The sequence below is a fragment of the Notothenia rossii genome (genome assembly GCF_949606895.1).
Source record: "Notothenia rossii genome assembly, chromosome: 11".
Classification (NCBI taxonomy): domain Eukaryota; kingdom Metazoa; phylum Chordata; class Actinopteri; order Perciformes; family Nototheniidae; genus Notothenia; species Notothenia rossii.
Window position 1 is genome coordinate 35,582,899 of NC_136910.1, and position 12,861 is coordinate 35,595,759.

Consider the following 12,861-nt stretch of genomic DNA (forward strand, 5'->3'; position numbering starts at 1 on the left):
TATTTCGTATGTATCTGAGCTAGCAACTGTTTATTTTTCGCTTTTTATGTTATCAGTCAATTATGACAGACAGTTTTTAGACTAATTCGCAGCTTTCTTTCGTTCAATATACCACTGCAACAGCCTACATGAGTACAGGAGTTTACGTGAAACACATGAAGGCAGCATTTTACCGAACTAGTGTTAATCGGCCAAAGGAGGCGCTATTTCTTTCATAAAATGTAAACGGGAAGAAGCCATAGGGGAGAGAGATGCAATACAGACGGGTGGAGGTGGAGTCTTTAGGTGGGGAGGGAGAAGAAAGGGGAGAGGAGGAAAACGGGGAAAGGCAGATACAACAGAAACGGGGGGAGGACGGTGGATGATTTACGCGTTAAAAGTTGCCTTACAACATATTTAAGAGTTGCGGCGAAGAGGAATAAAACAAGATGATAATGCCCTACTTCCTAGAGAATTTCTGGGTAGGTGGTGCTTTTATTCACGTTGTTTACAACCGGTGCTATTCCTTATTATTCTGTTGCTGTGTTCCCTCCCTATCATGGCCATGTCAGCCAGGAATCAAATGTTATTAACGTTGCAGAGGTTCATAGCTTGCTGCTGTCTACCCGGTGGTGTCCGGTGCCGCCAGACTTACTGGTCAGCAGCTCCCCGGCCATCGTTCATTTTCCTCGGCGATTATTATTTTTGCCACCCCGGGGGTTTGGGCCTCTGTAACCCATCTAACTTGAAACCTCGAAGAGTCCACCCTTGCTCCCGCTAATTGGCTGTCTCAGGCTTGCGTGGAATGTTTATGGTCATTTCCTTGAATGCTATTGGTCACATTGGCTGTCAGTCACAGCCCCTGGACGTACGCGTCATTTTCTTCCGTAACAAAGTTTCAGTGAGAGACCAGATGTTTAGTAAGTTAGAGAACAGCTTTAAAAAACACGAAATCACTCTCCTACTGTATCAGATATTAAGCCTATATTTATATAGCGAGTGCTGAGGTATCTGTATTACTAATAAGCGGTATACAGTGTTATCTATTTACTTCCGAAAGGACATTTTCTCTTCCGATTTGACGTGGCTGCGGTAGCAGGTTGAAAAGTAAAAGCAATGTCTTAACCAAACAACCGAATAATTTCCTCCTCAGTGCTCCCTTTACAACAAACTGTTGGTCTTTTTGTATTGCTTTTGCAAAACCCTAAAGTCCTAAAAATAGACTGTTATTGAAAGTGAGAGAAATTCCAGCTTTATTTGGGCTAACAGCTCTAAGCTAAGGCCAACGATTGTATGCATTGATACCACTGTTGCAAGTATGGGTCATGTTTTAATTTGTGTTGAGTCATTTAGACAGTTGTTAATTCTGTTATCTTGGTTGACCACCCTAAAGGGTTTTGATCAATAGGCAAAGATAAATGGGACGACTGCAAATGGGATGTATTTGCTAATAACTGTGTTATTGCTTTGCTTTGTTGGTTAAGATGATACAGCTTGTTAAAAATGTAGTGCTTCAATTAAAATTCATATTGCATGCATATGCACTGTGTAATACCTGAGGTAGTATGCAGTATAGTTATTGCTCGGAATTTGGATATGATAATGTGTATAACTATTGTATTTTAACCTTCTTCAACTTCTTATATTAACCTTTTCAACTTTAGCTTTATTCTTTTAATGCGCTGTATCATTCACCAAGTCAAATTGTTGTGTATATTTGGCGAATGAAGAATGATACATATTTGAATGGATTAAGTGCTTCTTTGTTGATTAAGAAGGTGATACATTACTATTTTCCAGGCTTATGCTACAATACAAAGTACTGTCACATAGCCAACACTCATATTGCATCTCCGTCTTCTCTAATGCGGGAAACACAGCTTTGGTTTGTAGCCTCAGTGGACCTCACTACCAGCTAACACAGCTGATAACATTAGCTGTGTTACTGAACATTACATTAAGTAAAGTCATTTTTAAAAGCGCAGTGCTGTCAACCCAAAAGCCCTTTTCTAAAGGAGACTTCATCATGAACTAAATGGAGGAGAGGAGAGCCGAGACGCTCTTGATTCTTCAATCTGCCCTTTGTGCCCTGTATGGGAACACAAGAGAATCCAGTGATGGCAAAGATCAGCTGTGTGTTTAACATGCAGGACACACACACACTAGGCATTAGGAGTTGCACCCATTTCCCTTTGACTTGACTACAAATCATCCCCACAAGCAGACACACTTTTGAGAATACACCTGTCTCCGCTCTGTGCTCTTTCACTCTGTGGCCAGGATACATTTTCAATGATTCTCTTCTTTGAGTGCAATCTTGGCATGAATCTGTGATAGACAACATGTCCCCTCAGCTGAATAAACATGTTCTTTAGGAATTAGGAGCCAGACATGGAACCGCCATGGCGTCTCTCTGTCAAAGCTGCAGCACTTTTTTTGTTGTTGTCCCTGCTACATTTCCGCTCAGTAGGTTCGTGTTCAAGTTTCGCATGTCCGTTTCCCTTTTTCTTTGTGAAATGTGCACCAGTAAGCTTAAGTGAACTGAGGCCTGTTGAGGAAAGTCTGCATGTGAGATTGTCCCCACATGTGCTGAAATATCTCAGACACATGTCAAGTTAGCAAAAGCAGCAGGTAGTTGGCCTGAACTTAAGTTTTTTTTAGCAATACTTCTATGATAAGTACATGTTTAATGTGGAGTCATGGGAAAATCAGATGGAAGCGTGATAAGCAAACAGTGTTGGCGGGATGTCTTTCTCCTCCCTGGTGTGTGTGTGTGTGTGTGTGTGTGTGTGTGTGTGTGTGTGTGTGTGTGTGTGTGTGTGTGTGTGTGTGTGTGTGTGTGTGTGTGTGTGTGTGTGTGTGTGTGTGTGTGTGTGTGTGTGTGTGTGTGTGTGTGTGTGTGTGTGTGTGTGTGTGTGTGTGTGTGTGTGTGTGTGTGTGTGTGTGTGTGTGTGTGTGTGTGTGTGTGTGTGTGTGTGTGTGTGTGTGTGTGTGTGTGTGTGTGTGTGTGTGTGTGTGTGTGTGTGTGTGTGTGTGTGTGTGTGTGTGTGTGTGTGTGAGAGAGTGAGTTCTCACACTCCAGTTTTCACAGTCACTATCGCTCAAGTGTTGCAATAACAGCAAAAACCAAAGTAACAAGAAGAGATCAACAATAGTGACATTTCCTTTCAGCTTTCACACACTTCCATGTTGCTTTCACTCTTTATCTGTAGAGGGAAGATCTTGCTGAGATTGAGAATACCGTCCCCTTAGGTGAAACGGTTTGGATCAACATTGACTTGTGGTTGCACTCGTCGTAACACATATCCTTCCTCATGGTGGTTGTTTTCATTTTTATCATTTGTGTCTGATGAAATCCTTTTTCAACCTTTAAAAGGCAGTCAAATAAAAAAAAAATTAGTGCACGAAGAAACAGGGTACAGAATAATTGAAGATTATGTTTCAAGTCCAATGTGCAAGGAATGCAGATATACGGTAGTCAACTATATTCATGTCATAGAATGTTGTAAGTGACAAAGTATTTGCAGGAGTCTGTATACATGTCAATGGAATAAGATAAGAAAGACAGGAAGTGAAATCAAATACTGTACAGTGAAATTAAATACTGCTTATTGTAGTAGTAGTAGTAGTAAATAAATGATGAGATGCAATGTAGACTGGGTTACCAGGGGCTTAAATGGGTCTTGCTTTGTGGTAAAGGCACCTTTCCTGGGATTATTCCAGTAGCCATACACTTGATGTCCCAGCCCGACTCTAAGTAGTGTTATGTTTATCCCCCAAACAAAGCCCGGCTGTGTGTGCTCACCACATACTACGCTCTGTTTGTCTGATGTGACAGCTCAGTGCACCGCTCCCAGACCTCCCTGGTCACATGACCCGGGGCAGACACTGTGATGTCATGCTGCTGTCTCCCCGCTCTGTGCATGAGGCTCCGGGGACTACACCAGGCCATCGTGTACCGTCTGTCTGGAGAGAGGCTCGTGTTGTTGAATCCTCACTAGAAGTGTGCAGTATAATTCTTTCCAGTGTTTTGACCTGAACACAGTAATGTCCCCCGGGACACTCTGAGCACCTGCTTGTTTCCTGTTTACTGAGCTGCTAGTGGAAATGATATAACCGAGACTTCCTATGGACACTTCGGCTACATGTGATACATTTTGCACCATAATGAATGCACATACTATGTACTCTACAGCAGTGACCAATCCTTTTTGTTAGTTTGCTTTAAAAATGAAGAGAAATAGGTTTTTGGTAAAGCTAATGTACTTTGCAGCCTGCTTAGCAATATGGTGTATTTAACATTTAACATTGAAGCAGCACATCTTTTATTGTCTTAGGTGTAGTCTAATATTCTATTTTAAGCACATTATATTTAGTTAATCCTATTCAGAAGTTTTATTTCCATAGAAATGCTGTGCAAATCATGTATTAAGGCTGCAGTTAACTATTTTTTCTATTAGTAATTTATCACTAGATTATTTTCTTGATTAATAAAATAAAAATAATGACACTTCTCATTAGTTATAGCCCCTAGATGGACACTACCTTTAAAATAAGACCATGTATGATAATAAAATGAATGGAAGAATTTCTATCTTAGTTTTTCATTTTAGTTTAAAGCAATAGGCAGTAAAATATTGGAAGATAAGCAGCTCTCTCTGTCACGAGATGCCTTAGTGCGTGTCAGGCCATAAACACTGGATTCCCTAAACACAGGAGCTTGGAACTGGTTTTATGCTCCGAAAGAAAGAAAGTGAATTCCTGTCCTCCTCTGCCCGGCAGATGTTACATGACAAACTGCAGCTCTGTGGTTTTGTTTATCAGTCCTTAAAGGTGTTTTCTCAGATTAAACATTGGCCTTGTAACTGTCTCTTGTTGTGTTTCTCACCCTGTAATAACAGGGATGTTACTGTTGTGTGAAAACACAATCCTGTGTGTATTCCAACAGCAGTCTGTGGTGTGTGTTCTGGCCCCGGCTTCATGAAACAGACTTGAACCGAGCCTTTTGATTCTGCCACTTCCTGTATCTCATACTTTAAATAGACTCAATTATTGACGCAGGTGTCTGTTTGCTCAATACAAATGAGAAAGAGTGTCAATAGGGCATTTATGAGACTGCTGTGTCCTTTTGGTTATTTTATTATATGGTGTATTTAGGTCTCTGTGTTTCTATATTTTGTATTCAAGGACAAAACATTAACAGGACAAATAGGGCTGAAACGTCGACCTTTTTCACTGTAAAATGCCCTTACAGTTATCTATTGCCAAGTTGAAGTCTTTAAGTTGCTGGTTCTGTGCAAGAAGCAGTGTAACACCCCAAAATAAATCAGGTTAAATATCATGAAGACTCTAAGTAGTGAATCTTCACATTTGAAAAGCTACAACAAGGGAAAGTTTGATGCTTTTGCTTAAACATGTATTTAAACATCACGTAGTGTTTTGTGGAGTGTGCCTTTTGTGTTCTTATGGCGCTTTTCCACTGCAGGACCTAGCATGGCTTAGCACAGCTTAGTTTGGTCTTGGCAGGCCAGGCTCACTTTAAGCTGCATTTCCATCACAGTTTAGTAACTGCGGTATAGTACTATAGTAACGCAGTGTAGGCGGGGCGATCGGCTGTTCGGCGGGCAGAGCGACGCTGCGTAAAAGTGCCGTGACGTCATCTTCAATGCGAGCCACAAAACCAAAACATCATCCGTTAGCTGTTAGCACTCATATCTGTTCAGAAACCAGACTAAAGTTAAACCAGTACAATTCACAGACTGTCTGTGTCATGGTGAACACAGTCGCTGGTTTATTTCTGTCTGTAGGCCGTTGTTGTGAGTTTGGACGGAGCATATACAACGTTAGCTTAGCCTGGTCGACCCAATCTTCATTCAGAAAACACGCATTTTAAAAGGTTTTTCTCCTGCCGTCTTGTCTGCAGACAGTCAGTGTGTTGTTACTTCGGCATCATTTTGAAACGTTACAATTTAAATCACGGTAAAATATGTCCATGTTGTTGTAGTTGTAGCCCCCTTGCCAGCGATTCTCTCTGACCATTCAGCAGTCGAGAGTGTTTACGTCACTAGTTTAGCATATTCAGCCCGGTTGTTGGCCCGGTAAGAACCTCGGTTTTGGAAAAAAGGTGAAAAAGTAGCCCTGAGCTAACCCTAGTGGAAAAGCAAAAGAAAACGTGCTGCAGTGGAAAAGCGCCATTAGTAGCTGATTGGTAGAGCTTGCTGAACTTTATTTTCGTCTCTTTTGAATCATTAACCATATAGCCCACTCCAAGTTCAGATTCAATTCTCAAATGTTTCTAAAATGACTATTTTGACATGTTGCTATTGTCCATGAAGTAAAAGGAATGATTAGAAATGAAATGGTTAAATTGCCACGAGGAAAGTGGGGGCAGAATCAAGAGTCAAAGCTTTCTCACTAATGCAAAGCTGTTGTTTAGTTAATAATTATAACTTCAGTGAAGAACTCCATGAACCCTCAGCAGCTCACTTCTGCTTGGGAAACAGACCTGTGTCAGTCTAAATACCACAAATAACCTGAACGTATATGTCTTGGTGTGTATTCAATTCTGCTTTAATTGGTAATGAGGTAAGGTTCCTGCTTTTTCCATCAAAGCTCACCTTCTCCTTGCTCATGAGTGAAACCACTCTTCCAGCAAGAGCATTAGTGCACATGTAACCATGACGTAAGCTGTCTAGTTGCCAGGCTATTACCTACATTTTTTCATGTCAGCCTCAAGCATTCAAGACGCTGAGTCCCCTGTAGTGAGCCGTGTAGACTTAGCACAGGATTTAGGTTCTTGTGTAAGAATGTGTGGCCTATATACCCATAAGAGCCAATACTAATGGGTAGAGGACGTTAAACTATTCTGTTGAAGGAAGCGCGTCTACAGCAAGTCATTTTGTCTGACTGAGGTTGAAGAGAGTGGAATATAATTCAATTCAATCAGAAAATGAAACACTTATAGATCTTCCAGCAGCAACCAATAAAAACAATGCATGATTCACTCTTGCACATGTCAGCAGTAAACTCTATTTTTGCTGCCTCTATCTATATGCTCTGCTCGTTTTCAAGCCTGTTCTATATGTGTATATGTCATATTGCTGCTTTTAACAACTGTGCGCAATGTGCTACTTTATGTATATATATCCTTACTGCTTTTAACAGCTGTGTGCAAGGCAGTACTCACTGTATAAGTCTCTCTAGCTTTCTGCCCATTTTCAGTTTCATATTAGTATTTGTGCCTCTTCTGCGACAAATTTCATACTTTAATGTTCAAAAGGCTCTTTATTTTTCTCATACTGCCTGTGCTGCAGCACCTCTTTTCACCCTCTGTTTGAAACCAGAGCCCAGTCTGCTCTGATTGGTTAGCTGGCCGGCTCTGTTGTAATTGGTCAACCTCTGAGAGATGTCTCACCCGTTAGCATGTACAATATGTTGGAGCACTAGCCACTAGAAGCGCGGTTGTACATAGTGATGTCACTATTTTACGGAGGTAAACAAAGGAGTCCAATGGAGGTGTTTCAGGCAGGGGGGGGAGTGGAGGGAACACAGGGATTTTAACCTTTGCAGCAACACCATTTAGATTAGGGTGCGGAAATTAAGGCTATTAAAAAGTATTAAACGGCGTTTTCCAAGGTATTACATTTTGTGGCTTGTTTTCAATAAGTCTATAAATTGTCCAAAGAGGTTGTATTCTACAGTCTGCCTGAATGTAATCATTGCGTAGGTGTGTAGTGTGATTCTGTGTAGTTTATTTATGGCATCCCGTTGGGTTTGACGTCATCTGAACAGGACATCGCACGCTCACTGCTTGATAGCGCGCGAAGGTCCGTTTACGCCGGTTGTTAAACAACATCGTTATGGGGAAATGCGAGTCTGCGTCCAAATGGTTGGAAGATAAGGAGGAAGGACAATCAATACTGTATAGTCAATGTGAGTTAAAGTGTGTCGCCAATGTAACCGGTTAAAACTCGAAGTGGCGATGAGGTCTTAAAATGTATGGAAAGGGTCTTAGTAGAAAAGTCTTAAAAGGTATTACATTTGACTTCAGGATTCCTACATATACCTTGCAGATGCACAAAAACCTTTATAGCACAATTCAGGAAAGGTGAAAACCCCAAACAGCAATCTGAATATGTGTCCTTTTCCAACCTGCCTGCGTTCGGTTTTTTTTATATGATGTATTTTCGAAAGCATTTAAACTTCATGCCCTTAGATTTTTTTCATTTGGCAAATGTTGCCATTTTGATACCATGCTTATTATGTTTATTTGCTAGATGGGACAGTGCTGAAGAGAAAACTAAAGCAATCTGTTTCTGTGTTAATATTGGCAGTGTTTGGATATGGAACAGCTGACACTATTCAGTCTGTTGGAAGCTGTCTCAGCGGCATACTGTGCTTTTGCTGAAACAGACTGTGAGTGACATGTGTGCTAACCTCTCAGCATGTCATCCTCTCTTTTGGGTGGGGCAGGGAGTTTCAAACCTCTCCATCTAAATCCAAGAATAAAGACCACTTCTGAATTTCACAATGTGTGGTTGGAATATTAAACACCCAGTAGGGAGGCTTTCATCAATGAGTGTCCAGAATAGGATATTGAGAAACTGTGCGGTAGACCAGTGTCACTTCTCCAATTCTCCCGGTTGTACAATCCTGAACTAGCCAGTAGACAAATATAGACATTTCTATTTAACTTCAAATTCTTAGACATTTCTGGTTGGTTTCAAGGGGGTTCATTCTTGCCTCCTGCTTTTGTAGGATTATCTTTTTTGCAGAATTTATATTGTAACATGGCTGCTGAAACGCCCCGAGCAGTTTCCTGTGTTTGTTTTTATTTTTCATTTTGTATTCATTGATATTACATTCCACATGAGCACAGTTAGTTGTTGCACAGAATGGAGTCTCTTCCTGTTCTGCTCTGTTCTGGGCCGCTGTGTGTTTTCACTCACTTTTCGTCACTTCCCTGTTTTGTCGACTGATTGGCCAATTGTCGATGTTTGTCTCTCTTTGTGTTTCGTTTAGGTGCACAGTAGGGCTGCTCAATTCATCGTATTTTAATCGCAATTAAGATTTTGGCTTGCAACGATTATGAAAACAACATAATCAAAATAAAACGATTCTTTTTTTTCTTTTTTTTAATTGAATTATGCTTAAAGTTCAGGGTAATCAACTGTTAAAAACACACGACACATTTCTTTTTTCAATAAATTGATGTTTTCAAAGTAAATGGATAATCGTTTTTAATAATCGTGATCTCAATTATTGACCCAAATAATCGAGATTATGATTTTTGCCATAATCAAGCACACTCTATGGAGAGGCGAAGTCCCTCCCCTTCCGGTGGACCTCCATGGGACCTTATTTCGGAAAAGTTATGTATTGAAGTCAATGGAGAGAGAAAGATTATCTTTCGATCCCGTTTGAATTGTGCCACGAATTACACACATGATGTTTGTCAATTTAAAAGATAATTTTACAAGTATAAAAAATAAAAACGTGTCGTAAAAGTGTGAAGTAACACTTTTTTTTGTGTGAAACTGCTCAATGAACTACATCTCCCGTCTCGCACCACACACCAAGACGGCCGTCACGTTGGCACATTTCATTTCTTTCTTTCAGAACGAGGCGGAAAGTATTAAAAGAGGTGAAAATCACTCCAAGTCTGGGCATGTTGAGTTAGTCGGTTCCGTAAGAGCCAGCATGCGGGACCGGGATTCTGGGATTTGTAGTCTTTCTAGTTGCGTATTTTTCATAGTCTTATATTTCAACAGTTTTACGACAAACTGGGACTTTTTTGACATGGAAATGATTTTTTAAGATTGACAAACATCTTATGTGTAATTCATGGCACAATTCAAACGGGATCGAAAGATAATCTTTCTCTCCCCATTGACTTCAGTACAAACTTTTTCCGAAATAAGGTCCCATGAGTCCCACCGGAAGGGGAGGGACTTCGCCTCTCTATTGCAAAATCTGTCAGAAAAACCGCAATTAGATGATTTCCCCAAATCGTGCAGCCCTATAATGGAGGACATAAGGTCAGCTGTTATGGTCGGTGTCTCACCTTCCCGTCTTGACATCTAATGCGTGCAGAAGTTTGCATGTCATGCTGTTTTCTGCAGGCCGGGTTACTGCTAAACTTTTACTTTGTTACGGTTATCTTGTTACAACAGGAAGCTAATCTCAGTGGTCTGCTCGCTGGGGTTGAATATAGGTCAGTGAGCTGCAGCCCAAAGAGGGCTTTCCTTTTTAATGTCTATTTGCTCTCTAAACAGAGTTATATCAGAGCTACCTCTGAGCTTCATTTTGACCTTTACTCTTTGTTAATGTGCAAAAACAAGGACTTGTTAAAGCTGCCTGTTTACCGAACTGCTGACAGTGTATTGCTCCAGGAACCAGGAAGTATCTGTGACTCTCGGGTTGAGGTGAAACAAAGTTTGCTGGCAGATTTTAGACAAGAATGAGGATAAACTGCTGTGTTATCATGATTACATTTCACTGAACATATGACTTTCCTTATCTGTCTGCATGTGGGTAGAGCTATTGTTCAGTTCTTTGCATGCTGTTCAGCAGAATCTATTATATTTGACCATTTGCTTTAGAAGAGAGAGAAGACTTTTAAAGGCACTTCCTAGCTTCAAGCCATGGTTCTATTCCCTCTGTCACTGAATAGACGGCCTGAAGGAGGTCATTGAGGAAGTGATTTTTCTGTTGTGGGAAATGCCAAGAAGGTGTTTGTGTTTTAGGTGTGTCAGGCGTGTAGACCATGTATCAAATAATCAGGTACAATTTCAATGAAATGTCATGCTGCCTGGTCCTTCAATTTGTGCATTAAAACGTTTTAAATAAAAGAAAGTGAGTTCTGTGGGGGTTAAAGTTAGTGACCTCATTAAGATCCTAGTGATATCGATGCACAAGCTATTGCTGAGCCTCTGGTGTATTCACTTTTGATCTTCTTGACCTAAACAGGGAGAAAAGGCTGTGATCTGAAAGGTTGGATCCTTAATATTGTTGTCCATCACAGGGTGTACATATTCTTATGCGGGGTCAAGCACTGCCTATTGTGTGTCCAGCAGAACAAACCCCTATTTGTAGGGACATGTGGTTCTGTCCTCTTCTGTTGGCTCACCAGACAGTAAGGAAACGCTTAGTGCTGCTGGAGTAGAAACTCCCAGGAACTTTCTCAAGTGCCTCTGCCTTTCCACAAGTCAGTATGCTGCTCCCAGGTCAGGCCTTCTGTGAGGTGGCCACCAAAATACACAATCTAACTACCCTCCCCACGAGGACCTGTCTATAATAATGGAGAATTATTTCTCTGCTTTGTACCAAAGTCTACAGTCGGCTCCTTCAGCCGAACATCATTTGTATGACCAACATGCCTGCCTTGTCAACTCTACTACAGACAGCCAGAGAGGTAGGGTCAGGTCAATAACTGTTCTCCAAATCAGCATAGCTCTTATCTTGAATACAAACCCAGCCAGCACCATCAAAGTCATTCTAGCAGAGGCCACCTGGCCTATCTACTGTAATAGTGAAGTTCAGAGTTTATTATCTGAATCTGAAGGGGATTTATTGGCTGTTTTCAATACAGTCTGCAAAGGCCTTATCAGTCCTAGCATGCTGATAGTCAGCATAATACATATCGTACACAACAACACACAATATCAAATACAAACTTATCAGGGCCTTCTGTTGGAAAAACAATCTAATGGTTACTCATTTTATAAGTCTGCAATAAGCTAATATGAACATGTCAGCCTGGCTGATTGATTGGTCCAGCTCTGATAAAGGAGGTAGCTTGGTGAAAGAATACAAAAACAAAAACTAATTTGTATTTATTATGTTAATATTGTCCTTTGAATTCATTGTGCTTTTTTACTTTTATGTATTGAATTGCCTTCATTCATATTTTGTGTATTCTGTTTGTTGGATTATATAAGTATGTGGTACACAAATAATCTTTTTTCATTATTAAAACATTTAATATCAGTAGTAGTAGTAAGAGGGTGTCACTCTATCTTTACTTTAAGGGTCATTTGTGATTATTAAAAACAATCTTAAATGGAAAACCAACATTTTTCATTAATTTAAATTATTCAGAGGTATCTGCAATTTTTTTAGGGCATCAGTGCAACTGGACACCCGTCCCCAGGTGGCATGGCAACGGGAACACAGACGGACAGACCTCTATCTGTTACATTATCTGCCCCAGACATAGACCAGTCCACAACACTTCATACATTTTTTTTGAACATACATTTCTCTCAAACATGGCAAAGATGAGTATGGTTGACCAGAGGCTTCTGCACATGCAGCTGGACGCTATGCAGACAATCAGAGTCCTGCTTTTAGAAAAGGCCATCACGGTAACGTCAGTACAAAGTTGTTGTTGTTGTTTGTTGGGCTTGGTGCTGTGACTCATCTATCTGCATTCCTTTTTTGTCTTTGAAATGCAGGGTGAAAAAAACAATGGCTTTGATGTGCTCTACCATAACATGAAGCATGGCCAGATTTCCTCAAAGGAGCTGACCGACTTCATCAGAGAAAGGTAGGATATGGCACTCTGACACACTTCACTTGATCTGAGGAGGTGGCCCTCTCTACGTAGTTAACAACATGTGAATCCAGTACATACAATAAGTTACTCATTAGCCTGCTGTGATGTGTTTCTTCTTCAATACATGTATTACCTGTTGTGTGGTTTTCTTTGTATTTGAAATGTACTTCCCAAACAGCACCAGCAGATCCTGTTCCTGTAGTAACACCCAAGTACTTAGCTGCTATTCGAACCACTCTGAATGTGGCTGATTGCTAAATACATCTCAAACCATATGGGTTTGTTCCAAGTTGAGCCTCAACTTTTTTACATTATATTCCTTAAGA

The 12,861-nt window shown here is 40.6% G+C and overlaps 1 protein-coding gene across 7 annotated transcripts in view; it reads left to right on the forward strand.

Moving 5' to 3' along the window:
• Positions 1 to 295: 295 nt before the first annotated feature.
• The window catches only part of fcho2 (FCH and mu domain containing endocytic adaptor 2), a 57,157-nt gene continuing 44,591 nt past the window's right edge, over positions 296 to 12,861 (forward strand). For 3 of the 7 annotated variants that reach the window (XM_079659506.1, XM_079659507.1, XM_079659508.1), the window contains exons 1-2: positions 298 to 461; positions 12,435 to 12,526. In XM_079659506.1, coding sequence (XP_079515632.1) covers positions 429 to 461; positions 12,435 to 12,526 — 125 coding nt within the window. In that variant the 5' untranslated portion in view covers positions 298 to 428. Of the gene's footprint in view, positions 462 to 12,434; positions 12,527 to 12,861 lie in introns of all 7 variants that reach the window. The other 4 variants (XM_079659502.1, XM_079659504.1, XM_079659505.1 and 1 more) reach the window with 2 other exon arrangements.